The sequence below is a fragment of the Orcinus orca genome, chromosome 4 (assembly GCF_937001465.1).
Source record: "Orcinus orca chromosome 4, mOrcOrc1.1, whole genome shotgun sequence".
Classification (NCBI taxonomy): domain Eukaryota; kingdom Metazoa; phylum Chordata; class Mammalia; order Artiodactyla; family Delphinidae; genus Orcinus; species Orcinus orca.
Window position 1 is genome coordinate 138,381,175 of NC_064562.1, and position 18,119 is coordinate 138,399,293.

Below are 18,119 nucleotides of genomic sequence, written 5' to 3' on the forward strand. Positions count from 1 at the left end.
TTAATTATTATAGTCATTTTGCAGACAGGACATTTCTCAATTTCAAACCATTTGTACAATAGCTTGAAATGTTTTTATATCTTGGCTTTCCCCTAGTTTCCAAATTCCATTTTAGTAGGTCAGAATTGAGTGTAGCTGTTTTTCCCTGGACTGTTTTACCAGAATAATCGAATTCCTTGTGAAATAGAACAAATGGTACAGAATGTGGTCAGATTAGAAGTCTAAAATTCTTATTGAATGTTTTTGTTAAACCATACAATTACAATAAATACATTAGATACTCTATGTGCACCTGAATATACAAGATAAATGTGCATAGTACGTTAAACCCAGCTGTTCCATTACTAAATTAAAATGTTCTTTGAGATTACTAAATTTTAAGATTAGCTTAGGGAATGCAGTACAAATATAACAAATGCCACTAAATGTAAATTTTGAAAGAGTATTTTTGCCTTCAACTGTTAGAAATCATCCCCTTATGTGTTTGGTCACAAAGATAAAATATATTTAACCTGTGATGGAAAAGATGTATGGAAACTTCAGCTGCTGAAATTTCCCAGCATGTCAGCTTTATAGTCTAAACACCCTAAATTTATGTTCTTCCTAATATCTTCTGGAGAGTTCTTAGCCTGTATATTTTAATAAATACCTTGCTATAGCTTAATATGGTAAAAAAAGTATATTTGTTTTATGTGAGTATATTTAAATCAAAAAGCAATTTTTGAAGTTGACAATTCCAACACTACTTATACCTCAGTGTCAAGACTCAATACTACATATTAACAGGAAATCAGAGAATATTTTCCCTGGGATATATAGCAACTCTAATCAAATTTTTACTTAAATTATTTATTTGCAAACAACTTAGTCATCAAATACATTTAACTTGTTGTATTCCTTTTATAAGAAAATAATTAAAATAGGACTAAAAGTAACAATTAGCATTGTCATACGCTTAAAGCTTCTCAAGGATTTTTCTAGGTCCTTTACACATATGAGTGCCTTTAATCCTCAGAGCAGTCCTATGTGGCAGGTATTATTACCAACCCGATTGTCCAGGTAAGGAAACGTTGGCTCAAAGAGGTTAGGTAGTGGCCCAATGACACACAATTAATAAGTAGTAGAGCAAATATTCAAGCCCAAAACTATGACCCCAGAGCATCAGATCTCAGCCAGTACAGTGTATAATATTTAACTCAATATTTCAATTATAATATACATATAAGTAAACATATCTAAATCAAACTGCTCATAATTGCAACAATATATAGGTAAGTTTGTAAGAGATTTTTAAATACTGTAAAATTATCATCCCCCATCATCAAATCCAGATGGGTGCTTAATTTTTTTTTTATTAATTTTTATTTGAGTACAGTTGCTTTACAACGTTGTGTTAGTTTCTGCTGTACAGCAAAGTGAATCAGCTATATGTATACATATACCCCTTCTTTTTTGGATTTCCTTCCCATTTAGGTTACCACAGAGCACTGAGTTCCCTGAGCTACACAGTAGATTCTCATTAGAAAAATATGGAACACTTCACGAATTTGTGTGTCATCCTTGCGCAGGGGCCATGCTGATCTCCTCTGTATCATTCCAATTTTAGTATATGTGCTTCCGAAGCGAGCACTGGATGCTTTAATTTTAATTTCCCTTAATTTCTTTATTTTTGACACTGCTAAAATCTGTTCTTTCTTGAAACCTTCCCTTTAACCTCTGTGGCAGACTGTCCTCTGGGTCTCCTAGGTCCTTCCCCCTCTTCCCGTAGTCCCTGCCCGTTTTTCCCATTCTCTAAATGTAGTATTCAATCTTTATGCTGCTGTTCCTTTCTTGATCTATTCTAATTTAAATCCTCAACAAATCTTGTGGCCTCAACTGTGACCTACATATATCGACCTTCAGATAGTTTTATGAAACCCCTTTTCAAATCTCTGACCACACAACCATTTCTATGGTTATGACCATTGCCACATAACCATTTCTATGAAACTGTCCTTCAATTGCTTAACATACTATACATAAAATTATAAAATTTCACTGTATACTTTCTCCTGCATCAAAGCAGACCTTATCCAGAGATATATTCAGCAAGAGGATTCTCCTAATTGACAGCCAAAGTAATTTGAAATTAATTTTTTTTCCTTCTGTTTCACTTTTACACCCATTGCCTGGAGTTGTTAAAAGAAAGAAATGAGACTGAGTGAAGTAAGTCAGACACAGAAAAAAAAATATCATATTTTTTATATTTGGAAACTAAAAAAAGGGTACAAATGAACTTACTTACAAAACAGAAGTAGGGTCACAGATGTAGAAAACAAACTTATGGCTACCAGGGGATAAGGGCAGGGGGGAGGGATACACTGGGAGTTTTGGATTGACATATACACATTACTGTACATAAAATAGATAACTAATAAGAGCCTACTGTATAGCACAGGAAACTCTACTCAATATTCTGTAATGGCCTATATGAGAAAAGAATCTAAAAAAAGAGTGGAGATATATATATATATATATATATATATATATAAAACTGATTCACTTTACTGTACACCTGAAACTAACACAACATTGTAAATCAACTGCAATTTAAAAAAAAAAGAAAGAAATGAGAATATAGGGGAATGTTGAACAAATGAGAGATATTGTTACTGTTACTTCTATATCCAATAACCTATCAGATCTTAACTAATTTGTCCTGTGTATTATGTTTGTTACATAATAATTGAGAGTCTCATTTCTAGAGCAAGATAGCCAGGGTTCATATTTCTTTGTCTCAGTTTCTTTATCTTCAAAATTGGGATAATAATAGTACTTACCCAACTGGATTACCTTTAAGTATCTAAACAATTAGTGCCCATGAAGTGATGTGCTCAGAGCAGTGCTTAGCACTTAATAAACACTTAATAAATGTATTTTTCTCAACTTTTCCATTCCTTCTGCCAAATTCCTGGTTCATACCTCAGATTTTGAGTGCTACAGCTCTAAGATCTGAGAGAAAACAAGAATGGATTCCTGCTTTCATTTTACAGAACAGGGACTTAGAACCAGAAAATAATACAGATTGTATAGAGTTTCATCTTGAGGAAATAAAGCCCCAGTCTCTTGGGGCCAAACTTTATTCACTGTCTCCCTTCTCTGGCCTCTCTTCATTCTAGTCCATCCTACACTATTGAGAGCCTTAAAAGATTGTTTTCGATTAAAACAAGATTAGTGGTTTCTTTGCCATACAATTCAATGTGTGTTACAACTGAGATTCTCCAACGTACACCCATAATCTAATACTTTAGCTTGATTTTTCTTCTTTTATTTTAGATTTAAACTCTCCACACTACCAAATTGGTCAAAATAATCCCTGTCTTTGGTTCTTACAGTGCTTATTGCAAGCCTCCATTTAGTGCTTGATTTGTTTAATACCTTTTCATGTTGAACCAGAAGGAGCATGAGCTCAGAATCAGGCAGACTAGGGTTTGAAATCCACGCTCACACTTACAGTGTGACTCTGCATAAGTTACCTAGCATCTCGGAACCCCGTGTCTTCATTTGAGGAATAGTATCTCATGGAGCTGTGAATTGAAGCGAGATAATGCATACTTAGTGCTGTCACTAGGCCTGGCACAGAGCAAGCCTTTAGCAAACCTCTGGTTATGTGGTTAATAGTATTAGCATCATTCGTATTTTCCATGTGTATATTTTAAGAATTAAAAAACATATAAATACTGAAGGTTGAGATTTGTTGTGTTATTTAATGGAGTGAATGGTATATATAAATACTGAAGGTTGAGATTCATTGTGTTATATAAATACTGAAATATACATATAAATACTGAAGGTTGCGATTTGTTGTTATTTAATGGAGTGAATGGTGAAAGACTAGGTAATACACTACTCTGGCTTGTTACCTTTTGAAATCTTACAGTATCATGTGAAATTAAGCCCCAAAGCTTCACTTTGTCAAATACGTATTCAGCACAAGGAGTGGTACTCTTGGTGTTCTATTTCTAGCAGTTCAGATACTCATCTTTTTTTCCTAGGGTGCAAATGCTCTTGTCACATACACAATCATTAGTGGAGCCGATGACAGTTTCCGAATTGACCCTGAATCTGGAGATCTGATAGCTACCAAGAGGTTGGACAGGGAACGCCGTTCCAAATATTCCTTGCTGGTTCGTGCAGATGACGGCCTTCAGTCCTCAGATATGAGAATAAATATCACTGTCAGCGATGTGAATGACCACACACCCAAGTTCTCCAGGCCTGTGTACTCTTTTGACATCCCAGAAGACACTACCCCAGGTAGGTGGCACGCCCATAAGTGTATTGGCAAGGATCACCTTTGACTACAATTATGGACTATGTTTTGGCTACTCTTAAATTGTGACTAGTTTTTACCATATGCTACCAAGTATAAATGCTGGATTTTGAAATATTTTAACTAACCATCTTCACTACAATTCCCAAACAAATTTCTAGACTTTTGAGAGCAAATGAAGGTAGCCAATCATCTGATTACTAATTACAGATATTTCTGTTTCTGAAAGTATTTGTGACATGCATTGTGGATTTTTCTGGCAACCATAGTTTTGATAGCATTTTTCCACTTTAAAAACGTCTGATGTTCACTTTGTTGTAAAGCGGAAACTAACACATCATTGTAAAGCAATTATACTCCAATAAAGATTAAAAAAAAAGTCTGATGTGAATATGTTGCTGTGCATAGAAAGAGCAAAGAAAAGCACATGAAAACCTGTCAATACTGGTTCTAACACTTACTAGCTGTGTGAACCAAGGCAGTGTATTCATTTCTCTTAGCTTCAGTTCATCCTGCTGTATATGGAAACGATTCCTGTTAGAATTAGGGTAAAACGTATATAAGTTTGCTAACATGGGGTTCGAGGATTAGCAGATGCTCAATAAATGTTAGTAAAATAGGAATCCTGAATTCCCACCTTGTCTATTTGAACATATTATGCTGTGACTGTTGAATTTGAGTACCCAAAATCCATGTAATTGGTGTGGGTATGCTTCCTTCCCACTATTGGAAATTCTTATCTAAAACTGAAATTGAATTCTGAATTACATTTGGAGTGAGTTTGGAATAAGGCATATGTTTTAGAAACTCATTTGACAGAGGAGTGAAACATTTATAGAAGCCTACTTCTCACTACAGTCCCCAAGATGAGTTATGCATGTCCTTCATGTAATTCCCATTACGTTTCTTTCTCGCCTTAATTCTAGCAATGGTCATGATACTGACCAGGGTTCATGGCCTTCCCCAATCAATAGAAATTGACTAGAGGCCAGACAAGAAATTCAGGCTAGGCTTTTTTGGGGCCCCTGCCCCAAAAAAGCAGGAAGGAGCAAAAACAAGTAACAGGTTCCCTTGCTCGCTCAGCAAGCTGCTTCCTTATGTGGGGTCAGGGTAGGGGTGTGCCCAGGGGTCGGGACAGAGGGGTGGCTTAGGTGTTCTGCCCACCTATTTGTGGTGCTGAGTGCAGGGGGCATGCGCAGTACCCTGCTTTTGCTCCCAACACCCAGTTTTTGCTCCTGGCTCTTCAGAAGTGGCAGTTGGTTTTTTTGGTCTTTTTTTATCTCTTGGTCCAGAATTTGCCCCAACTGGGCATGCACACAGTTATTTTCAGTCCCATATAATTTCTCTGTATTTGTTTTGCTTGAGGAGAGGTGTGTGCCAGTGTAAGCCCTGCAGCACTGCAGCAAATGGCCCCAGGTCCCAGCCTGTTTCGGTCATATGAGCTGTCAACTGGTATCCCCTCAGCATAAGTTTGTATCATTGCTTGGAATTCCCAGTTCCTGACACTAGCAATGGGCCCCAATATATGCTCATTGAATTCATCAATATGTTTATGGATTGGTAGTGCCAGGTAGAAAAATAATGTCCGAAGTAGTGTTCATTCCCCAGAACATTTACATTGCAACATAAGATCTACTGGATATCTAATACGCTATACATTTTGATACTATTTGGGAATGTTGGTATCGGGTGTTAATGTAGAAATCTACAGAATGTTGTGTTCATTATATTTTCATAGTACTTCTCTAGTTAAAATACTTTACTGTAGAAATAAAGTTTTTGATATCATAAGTATTCTCTTAGCAATACCCTGTCCCATTAATTTTAGACTCTTATTTTTCTGATAGGTTCTTTGGTAGCAGCTATTTTAGCTACAGACGATGACTCTGGTGTGAATGGAGAAATTACATATATTGTAAATGAAGACGATGAAGATGGCACATTTTTCCTGAATCCAGTTACCGGAGTCTTTAATTTGACTCGAATATTAGATTATGAAGCACAGCAATATTATATTCTCACTGTCCGAGCTGAAGATGGTGGGGGACAATTTACTACCATTAGGGTTTATTTCAATATACTAGATGTAAATGATAACCCACCCATTTTCAGCTTGGATTCATACAGCACATCTTTAATGGAGAATCTACCTCTAGGATCTACTGTTCTTGTGTTTAATGTTACTGACGCGGATGATGGTATGTACTTTATTTTATATACTTAAACTTTATTAAAAAATATCGTCAGCTTCATTTCGTATTTCTTTACTGTGTGCAGCTGTCACAAAATTGCATTTTGTAAGTATAGGTCCAAAGTTGAGGAATAGATTATAATTTAACTATACAGGATGAAAAGATTAAGTATTTTGTTAGTTAATATCTTATTTATAACAGTTACACTGCGTGCATTGTTATCATCTTATAAGCTTTTTAAACTTTATCTCTTTTTTTCTCCCTAACTGTATGACACTATTGCAGGTTAGCAATGTAGAAGTCATAAAACAGCTTTTTGGTAGGTTTATGTCAGATAAATAACTATTTGCTTACATATATTCTTTTAACATGAAAAGGATAAAATATGGATGCAAAAGGAAAACCAAAGTCTCAAAAAATACTTAGAATGCGTGATTAGTTTTATATTTCTTTTTTTTTTTTTTTTTTGCGGTCTGCGGGCCTCTCACCACTGTGGCCTCTCCCGCTGTGGAGCGCAGGCTTAGCGGCCATGGCCCACGGGCCCAGCCGCTCCGCGGCATGTGGGATCTTCCCGGACCAGGGCACGAACCCGTGTCCCCTGCATCGGCAGGCAGACTCTCAACCACTGCGCCACCAGGGAAGCCCTAGTTTTATATTTCTGACTGAAAATTGCTCAGAGTATTTTAGCAAGCTTTCATGCTTTGTCTCAAAGGACAGTCTCAGATCTCTTTAATTTATGCTATATAATCCAGTTGAGATTTTACATTAAATCTAGACTTTACAATGTTTGATTTTTGCTTGATTTTTATTTATTTATTTGAAAAACTTTATTTTAAAATAGGACTCCCTTGGTCTTTCTTCTAAGACTAACTTGTATATACAAATACCAGATAATATAGGCTCAGAGATAACATTGTACAGATTATCAGTCTTTAACTAAACTGTTTGGAAAGTTAGTACCTTGTTTTCCCTTCCACTGGATGCAGCTAAATGTTCATTCAGTTGAGAAAACAAGGGACATTATTTTAAGAGGAAATGGGTCTCTAGCCCAAGGATATGCCTCGTGACATAGGCATATCAACCTTAATTTAGAATTTCCTGGTTCTTGCTGACTTAAATGATTTATGTAATCGCAGAGTACCATTCTATCTCAACATTCTGCTCTATACTTAGTTTCCTTTCAGGAGTGTCCAGAATTGCCACTTAGAAAGATATGAGAGGCAAAGAGCACAGTATTTTTAATTCATGAGAATGCTTTCTTTAGAATTCATTAAGTACATTTTGAAGTTTTCCCCTCTTATTTAAGCACAGTTAATATTGGACACATAAATATACCTAAAATAGAAGTGCCTATAATGTTAGTTCTAGAAATTGCTAATAATATTAGTAACAATAACCGACAATTGTCAAATACAGGTTGTCCCTTGGTATCTGCAGGGCATTGGTTCCAGGACCCCTACTGGTACCAAGATCCAAGATGCTCAAATCCTTTATGTAAAGTGGTGTAGTATTTGCATATAATCTATGCACATCCTCCCATATAGATTACTAGATTAGTTATAATACCTAATACAATATAAATGCTATGTAAATAGTTGCCAGTGCATGGAAAATTCAAGTTTTTCTTTTTGGAAATGTTTGGAATCTTTCTTTCCCAAATATTTTTGATCCATGGTGGTTGAATCTGTGGATGGGGAACCAGCAAATGTGATGGGCCACCTGTCCTTAGTATGTACCCAGTCCTGGCCTAAGAACATTGCTCAGTCTATTTCATGCACATCAGCCCAGCTCTGTAATTGTCTACCATTAGGCTTTATACACAACTGAGGTTAATCTTTATTTTGGATGTTGATTTCTCTATTATTATTGATATAAACTTAATTAATTTACCTGATCTCTGGATATGAACTTTTTTTATTGGTTCCAACTTTTCTGTAGTGAAGAATTATCTGCCAGGTTTCATTGTGACTTATTTATTATGTATTAGAGAGAGTCCATTGTATCATAGGATTGTGTGCAGCTCTAAAGTAAATTTCGTTTATCCTCACACCTTGATTGCAGGGAACTGGGAAAATAGCAAATAAGACACTTTTTTGTGTGTGAAAGCTGCTGGAATAATGCATGTAAGCATATGCAGAGAAATGTGTTAACCATTGACTTCAAGTTACTTTTTATGGATTTTTTTTTTTGCCTTTAATTGTGTTAGGTAAAAGTTTCAAGCTACATTTTTCCATTGTTTTAGTTTAGAATACTTTTATCAGTGTAATTTCCTGTACTTTGACCTAAAATATAGGACACAGTTTCTAATCTCTCTGAATTACAGGGATCATGATAAGACTGTACAAGGGTAACCGTCTTTGTTTAAAACTGCCAACTCAGTTATACTAAATAGTTCTCAACATATTTCACAAACAATATTATTTGCTAATTAGACTTTTCTAATTAGCAAATTTATTAGCAAATTTATTTTAATCTCTGATCAAGAGTTTTCAGATGAGAGAATATTGTCATCTTAAATGAAGACATTTTATATGGAAATAAATTTAACATTTTCTGTTACTTATATCTAAATTCTCTAATTTTAACCTAAAATTTTAGATTACATACCATTTAATAAGAATAAAGCAAATATTTTACTGTGTTCACAAGATAAGTAGCACATGTATTAAGCTCAAGGCTTTCATGCATACAGTTAAGAAAGTATTATATTGAGGCAAAGTATTATAAAATGGAAGTTTCATGGAAATATTCTGGCTTTGATAATTATTACATTATCCTAGAAATAAATTCATAAACTCTTCAAAATATTGGGGAGTTGTAGAGTCATAAAGCAATTATAATTATTGCTGAATAAATTTACTGATATATGCTTGGTACACAATGCAGATCATTTGACCTGTAAATGGGTTTCATATTCCAGTGACCTGATGACCTTGTTGGAACTGCTTCATAAAAGTGAATGCTATTTGCAAGAGTTCCATGTGTTACAGCTGTACGATAAGTTGACAAATACTAGTTCATCATAGAAATAATTAGACAACATTTATGGATTGTGAATAAATATACACATTTCATAGTAGAGCTACATACCTATAGTTATATGCTATATTTCCTGGAACTAAATTATTCTTAAGATTGAAATAAAAATCAACCAAAAAAAAAAAAAAAACCCTAACACAACCACACACACACAATAAAGCTGCCAGAAAGAAAGAAAGAGTCATGTAAATAAACTGCTTTCAGAACATTGAACACAAGTGGTTAGAAATATGAACTTTTCTAAGCTTAAAAATCTGGTGCTATGAAAGCCCACTAAATTCAAGTCCCAACACATATGAATAAATTATAGAATACTAAAATAATATATTTAGTGATTCATGATTGGGATATTTGATGCAAGGAGCAGAGAGAGAAGAATGGCCTGAGCTCTCAATTTTTCAGGATAGTACAAAGGTTCAGGGAGAATTTTGAGTTTCAATATGTCTACATGTATTTTTTAGATGTCGAGCACATGCCCAGAGTCACTTAGACTTGACAGGAATGAAAAGTCCTTTTCTTTACAGTAAAGTCCATATAGATGGCTTCCATGGCCTGTAATTGCAACCGTAAGGTCTCAGTTCCTGAGATGAGAGCTGTTTCTTAGATGATGCTGCAATATTTTGTGCAAAACTAGTTGTATGTCTATGTTTATTTTTTCAAAGATAATGATTGTTATCGTCAGTTCATTGTTAACGTTATCACCTGATACATTTTTCATTATGAATTTGAATATAAAACCAAATTTTTCTTTTTTCATAATTCTAGCTAAAGCTTAATATTTATTACTTCCACCATCCACCTACTCCACTAAACGTTTTCCCTAAAAAGGAGGCTCTCCTGCTGTTTACAAGGCTATAAAATCTTGGTATCATGTTCTCTTTTTGCCTCTGCAAGTTAATTGTTTACTCCAGGAAGTAGCATACACAGTGGACCAAGGGTGTTCAGATCCTTGATTTAATTACTTGCATTCCAGTTGATTTATGTAGAAATGTTAGGCCATCACTTTGTAGCCATCTGTAATTTTGTAAGTATTTTAAATTTCTTTTGATCTTGGGCATGAAAGGTTTTATATGCTTACAAAGAAGTATATCTCTGCTTGTTGGTATTATTTTTATCCACATGTCATCATAACTTTTTTTCTCAATAATAATTGTGTATGAATTTGTGCCTCAAAGAATAGGAATTAAATATTTACTGATGGAGTTAGCCATAGGAAAGGCAAAAAATTTCCTTAGAGAGTAATTCTATTTAAAAATATATCAAATATATATATATATAATATATATATATGGGTATATATATCTTTAAAATCAAATTGCTTTCTAAGTAATATATACATATATTGCACCAGTTGATGAAACTTTTTATCTTTGCATCAGTTGATAGAACTTTTCTTCCCCCAAACCTGTGGAATTTTAAGTCAAAGAGTTGAAGTAGGCTCTTGACCTTGTTCTATCCAGATCTTAAACTTCTCTTTATCTCCTGCTGGTGAATTGAGCTGTGGCCTCCGTTAGCTTTATTTATTCATATTTTTCCTGATCCTCAGACTCCTAAGTATTTGGAAGTTTATAACCTCTGCTTTGTTCTCTTGTGAATAGTCTTAAATAAACTACAAAGATTAAAAGCCACAACTCTTAAATGAGGAGAAAAATCCTACCTTTTCAAAGATCTACTCAATCCTTGTTTATCCTAGAAATTTTTGTGAATAAGCCAGTTCCCGAAAGTTATCTCCATAAATATTTTTCTCTGCATCAACATATTGACAAAAGACATTAGATAAGAGACTATTAAATCATAGGAAAATAATAATTCTAGCCTTTTTTTTTAAAATTGAGCAAGCAGACTTTACCTTGTAGAAAAAAAATCCTGTTACTCAACTAAACTTACCTTTATAAAGATTGTAATGAGTTTAAAGAAAAGGCAAAAGCAAACTCAAATATTCACAGAATCTTGAGAAAGAGTATTTTTCAAGAAATAAAAGAGGAAAAAGGTGATCCAATTGTTCTAGAAGACTTTTGGCAAAGAGTGGACATCTTTTCTGACACCTGAATAGTTAAAATTAACTTCAGAAATATAGGAGCCATTTGTAAGCAGTTTTTGTAACTCAACAGATTTTCCCTAGCAGAAGATCCCAGAGTACAGTATTTTTATTAAGGATGAGTTATCTAGATATACAATATGTTTCTTAGAAATTCTTATCCTATGGTTGCCCAATAGCTTTATGATAAAATATAAAAGTACACATGACATTGTGCACCAGTGAAGAAAATGCTATTCTGGGGCAGAAAATATGATTTTTCTTTCTGTTTGCACTGCTTATCTGTTGTTTACCTTTAAATTATTTACTAAACTAATAGGTTGATCCATTCTTCATATCATCTTTGTTAGAAGAATCTCTGCAATCATTTTATGAAATAAGGATTTATATATAATTTTTTTTTACTTTTATTTTATATGGGACTATAGTTGATTACCAGTGTTGTATTAGTTTCAGGTGTACAGCAAAGTGATTCAGTTATACATATACATGTATCTATTCATTTTCAAATTCTTTTCCCATTTAGGTTGTTACATAATATTAAGCAGAGTTCCCTGTGCTATACAGCAGGAAAAATAGATAAAATATTATCTAAAAATAGCCCCCAAATAGTGTGAACCTTTATATTTGGAGCCTTTTACTGCTAATATTTCTTTCAAAAATTACTTTTAAAACACGGTACATACACATAATAAAATTTGAAAGAGAATTATTTTCTCAAAGGCCATTAGCCAGATGCTTAATAGGAATTAAAAAGTATTTATTGGTTCTGACAAGAAATGTAAAAGTAGACTTAAAGCATCCATGACTAATGCCATACATCAGAAAATTTTATTACCCTTCTCTGAAAATTGGTGTCGGCCTCAATAAATTACTAAAGTGATAAATGTTTGGCTAGTAGTATAGTGTGGCACTGTTAATGTTGAACTCTCAGGAATTATGTGACAGAAATAAGTAAATGTATAGAAAAATATCCGCTCTCTGGAATATTGTTTTCCTCTTTATTTTTGTAATTTAGCATTTCAACACCATGGTAAATAGCCCGCAGTATATAGATCATTTGTTCACCAGATTGTAAACATCTTTTCAGATCAGACGTTGACAAGGAAAGGATTATGGGTTATGTATTACTTATAAAGAAAATTAACTGTGGCTAAATCATCTGTAAGGTGTGTTTGGAGGCATCATATATCAAATGTGCAGTTTCATATCATGAAAATTTTGGTGCAGTTTAGTTTGCAATCAGCACATATTTCAGAAAATTTAATTTTTCCCTTCCATTTCAGGCATCAACTCCCAGTTGGCTTACAGCATTGCTTCTGGTGATAGCCTTGGGCAGTTTACAGTTGACAAGCATGGGATACTGAAAGTCCAGAAAGCTTTGGATCGGGAAAGTCAGTCCTTCTACAATCTGGTCGTTCAAGTGCACGACCTGCCACAGCTTCCAGCCTCCAGATTCACAAGCACTGCTCAAGTCTCCATTATTTTGTTGGATGTAAATGATAACCCACCAACATTTCTTTCCCCTAAATTGACATACATTCCAGAAAACACACCTATTGATACCATTGTTTTCAAAGCGCAAGCAACTGACCCAGACAGCGGCCCAAATAGCTATATTGAGTACAACCTACTGAACCCTTCGGGAAACAAGTTCAGTATTGGGACCATTGATGGAGAAGTGAGGCTCACTGGAGAACTGGATCGAGAAGAGGTTTCTAATTATACTCTAACAGTGGTGGCTACAGACAAAGGTCAACCATCTCTCTCTTCATCTACAGAGGTTGTAGTTATGGTACTTGACATCAACGATAATAACCCTGTTTTTGCACAGGCCGTGTATAAAGTGGAGATTGATGAAAATACACTCACTGGAACGGATATAATACAAGTATCCGCAGCAGATGGAGATGAAGGTACAAATGGACAGGTCCGCTACGGCATTATTGATGGTAATGCCAATCAGGAATTTCGGATCGACTCAGTCACAGGTGCAATCACTGTGGCTAAGCCCTTGGATAGAGAGAAGACCCCTACTTACTTTTTAACTGTTCAGGCCACAGATCGGGGCAGCACCCCCAGAACTGATACCTCCACTGTCAGTGTTGTTCTACTGGATATTAATGATTTTGTTCCCATATTTGAGCTATCTCCATATTCTGTAAATGTCCCTGAGAATTTGGGGACCCTACCCAGAACAATTCTTCAGGTCAGTATATTTAAATAAAACAAATATTGTGTTCGTTATAAGACTCTCATTTAATTAAAATGTACATGCTTCCCCCACTCTCTTCCTCTTTCTCATCCAAAAATGCTTACTTGCAGGTATAGCAAATCTTGAAAAGGACAGTTTTATGAAAATTATACCTAAGGACTTATTTATTTCCTTGTAGATTAAATATTGCATTTCAGTTATATTCTTTTGTGTTTACTCATGTTGCACATATTTATGCATTTGTATATTTTTGAATTTTGTTTCACTATAACTAATATCTGCACATGGTAAGAAAATAAAATGATGTAAAAGTTTGAAAACTTACAAATGTTGTTCTCCCTTCCCTCTTTACAAATCCAACTACTTGGATGAAACTACTGTTAAAATTTTTTGTGAAGCCTTCCAAAAATTCAATGTATGGCTTTTATGCCTAGTTTTGCACAAATAATGCATAGTACTCTGTACCATTTTAATTTTTTGCTTGAAACTTACAAACATGTCTTTGAAACCTTTTAATATTGGAACATATGGCTCTACCTCATTATTTTTAATCATATACTTTATTTCATGATATACATTTTGTTAGTTTTACTCGCATTCATGGTGTGTATTATTGTCTCCTGTAGGTCGTGGCAAGAGATGACGATCAAGGTTCTAACAGCAAACTCTCGTATGTTCTATTTGGTGGTAATGAAGACAGTGCTTTTACTCTCTCATCTAGTGGAGAGCTTCGAGTGACACAGAGTTTGGACCGTGAAACAAAGGAGCATTTTGTCTTGTTGATCACAGCTACAGATTCAGGTAAGTCTGTAATAATCTTGTTCAACTGTGAAGAATTTCTTCATAATATAAATATATGGAAGTATATTTGTCTACCATTAATTTAAATATTTGTTGAAATTTACTAATGCTTGGAACTCCAGTGGTATCTACATCATTTATAGAACATATATCACTTTATGAAATTTACATGTAAGTGGTAAGAGCTTAAGCACATTACAAGCAAATCTCTATTCCTGTAAAGCAAAATGTGTCCTTGCCTGGAAGGATACCCCAGTACCTCTGGGGGTGACTTGATGCTCTAACACTTGCGCTGCGGGTCATTGCAAATATTGGGTTGGCCAAAAAGTTCTTTTAGGTTTTTGCAGAACAAAACCCAAACGAACTTTTTGGCCAACCCAATACTTTAGCTTTGAAAACATCCAAATTGTTCTAACTGGTCATGGAGATAAGAGAGTGGGTCCAGCGTTTTACTTCATTAGTCTTTAGGTTCTGCAAAATTGTAAGTAGCCATAATAAGCATTTGATGAAGCCTCACAGAGCTCCAAAGAGAGCAGTGGGAGCCCCGGGTTCTCACTGAGATAGCAGTGGAATGGACTACCATGGAGAGAAAGAAAAGCAGCATACGTTAGCTTTTAGTGTTTGGAAATAGTCATTACATAAAATTGTATAGCAAGTAGCATAAAATACAATCTATTCAAAAAAGGAACGTTACTGTTTACCACTACATTATTTTGCATATATTGACTCTATTCATAAGTGTTGATCACTTCTAATCAAAAACTGAAACAACTAAAAATTTGTTAAAGAACCATTATGCCTTGAAGAAAGTAGGTATTGCTTAAATATTTTTTGAATGAATGAATGAATGGATGGATGAATGAACCATTGATCTACAAAAGTATTGGGGAATTATGAAACATTGTCTTTATGTAACACTCATTTATAAAAATTGTCACAACTTAGTATTGTAAGTATTGAGGAATTTAGTAATGTTGACGTATTTTAAAATTTTGTTGAAATTGTTTTAAGCCAAGGCAGATTTGTTTGAACCTCAAAGGACTGACATTTTTTGTATATGTATATTCATGTAAATATGTGGCTCCTGCTATAGAAGAACAATTCTGAATGTTCAAATGAGCTGTTTTTACTGTGGCTGAAACGTTTTTGATGAATATATCAATTTTTTTTATATATAACCAGTTTCGAAGTATACAATTTCATGTTACCACTTCTCATTAAAAAAGGAGATTTTAAGATTGAGTAATAATAAATTTATGTTAAGTATTCAAATGATAGTGCCATTGCTTATTAATCAAGGTGGCTCTGTCTATATATTATTTGCCATTTGCTTTTGGAAGTGTAATCATCTGAGACTATTATTTTATGAAAGAAAGAACTATTCTCTGTATTTTTTGATGGTTGTGAATGACCATATTACATTTCATGCAAACTATAAAATCCCAGAGAATGATGAACAGAATGTAGTGTGGTAACCACATAAAACTTAAACAAGTTGATCTGAAACATGTTTCATTATATGTGTAGGCAGTGCTTCTTGGTCAGTACGTAAGCATTTTCATGTGAAAAATGCAGCCACTGCCACATTGTTCAAATCAATCCAGTATTGATTCAAATCAATCCAAGAGTCACCTGGAGGGAAGAGAGGATGAAATGGAGTAGAAACTGGTAGAGGGTCAGATATTTAGAACCAAGGTTTTATTACGAAAACACCCCAGTCTCAGCTCTCCTCTTCAGTTCCTGGATGTGTGCAGTCAATTCTAGGCAAGCACAAAAACAGCCTTTGTGGAGATCAAGTGGGGGAGGAGAAACCAGAACCAGGAATCTGGTCGCTAAGGCATCAGTCACTATAAAACTTGCTGCACAAGATGGTGTGTCACAAGTAGTTCATCCCAGGATGAGGAGCAGATTGTGATTGTGAGAATGCAGTGCAGGGCAGGGCACAACCCACAGAAGTTCTCCATCAGAGGATTTGTACTTTGGAACATTCTAAAGTCAAAAGCCATGGTAGAGAAGGAATGTAATCATCTAGACAAGAGTGCCTGTTTTCAATCAAATCATTCTGAGAATTTAAAAATCTTTTTGTGTGCCTACAAAGCCAAGGGGGGATATTGTGAAGGGGAAGGGAATGCTTGTTTTTTTGACATTTGGCAATCTGAGTCATGCAGTCAGGTTTTACAGATATTAACCCATTTCTACACATTACTTTTCTTTATTATCTCAAAGACTTTGGCGCTTTTATTTCCACCTTACTTACAGTAAGCCCCACCTCACAGTGGTTAAATAACTTGCCCAGGATTACACCTCCAAGAAGTAGAAGAGCAGGATTCAGACCCTGACATATCTGACTTCCAAGTTTAGTGTATATGAAGGCTTTAGTGTGGAGGTAAAGTAAATTTTGAAAAATCTATTCATTTTCAAAATTATTTTATTTGCAAAGTAAACCCAATACTATTCTATATAATATAATATAATGATAAAAGTTTTGAATATGAATTGATCTTGATTTGAATTCTGGTTCTGTCATAATTTTCTCCATGATTCAGGCAAAAAGTATCATCTCTGTCAATCTCAGTATCCTTCTCAGTAACATGGGGATAATAGTAATTACAAAATATTTTATTACAAGGTTTAATTGATACAACATATGTTAAATTGCTAAATATGCCTACCACATCACGTATATAATGATTTAAAAAAAATTGTGATCCATGCACTTTAAACATCTTAAAATTCTTAGAAATATTTGCCCTGTTCTTTACTACATAAGTATCTTATTAGAAAATATAATTGAATTGCTTTTAAAAAGCATTTTTAAACATTGCAGTTCATATTTTTACATTTTATACATTACTACATTAAAATTTTTTATTGAGGTATCAGATTTTTTTTCAAACTTCCAAAGAATGTATTTCATAGTAAGTGAATGCTTAACCATTTAAAAACTGTAGTTCAGCCAAATTATGGTTAAGGAAGCCTTTGTGGGCTAGCCAGCAAGCTTAACCACCACTTGTAATGCTGTTTCTCCATCAATATGACAGCACAAAAGGGACATTTCATTAGGAAAAATAGAAAGAATGAAAGAAAAAGAAAGAAGGAAGGGAGGGAGGGAGGAAGAAAGAGAAAGAAAACTTGAAATGATAGAGTTAAATATTCTTTTCTAATACTCATGGGTGAGTCAGCCTGTTGGGAGGAACTTTCGCAAGTAGGAGGTTCGATAGAGCCTTGGTCTAAGTGAGCAGACTGCACAAGAACCAAGTCCTGGTTCCAGGGAGCTGAACTGTGTGCATTCCTGATGCCATCGGTCTCGATCCTGGGGAAAATTGGGGATCTAGAATTCTTAATACAAGGACAAATAATGCAAGTGCAACTCTAATTTCTATGAAGGACTGTTGCCATTAAATGAAACATGTGAAGACCAAGTGTTTATATATTCTACCCAACATTGAGATAGGAGAGTTAGAGTTATAGAGAGTGAAAATTCATATCATCGGTAAAATGAAAGTATCTGGAAGTTTGTCA

The 18,119-nt window shown here is 34.5% G+C and overlaps 1 protein-coding gene and 1 non-coding gene across 2 annotated transcripts in view; one reads left to right on the top strand and one right to left on the bottom strand.

Moving 5' to 3' along the window:
* The window catches only part of FAT4 (FAT atypical cadherin 4), a 173,075-nt gene that overhangs the window by 81,682 nt on the left and 73,274 nt on the right, over window positions 1–18,119 (top strand). Inside the window, exons 3-6 of the mRNA XM_012531341.3 lie at window positions 4,035–4,296; window positions 6,160–6,510; window positions 12,868–13,790; window positions 14,423–14,597. Coding sequence (XP_012386795.1) covers window positions 4,035–4,296; window positions 6,160–6,510; window positions 12,868–13,790; window positions 14,423–14,597 — 1,711 coding nt within the window. The remainder of the gene's footprint in view (window positions 1–4,034; window positions 4,297–6,159; window positions 6,511–12,867; window positions 13,791–14,422; window positions 14,598–18,119) is intronic.
* LOC117199601 (U6 spliceosomal RNA) lies at window positions 1,524–1,630 on the bottom strand. Its single transcript, XR_004480874.1, has one exon. It is a non-coding gene; the product is annotated as a U6 spliceosomal RNA (small nuclear RNA).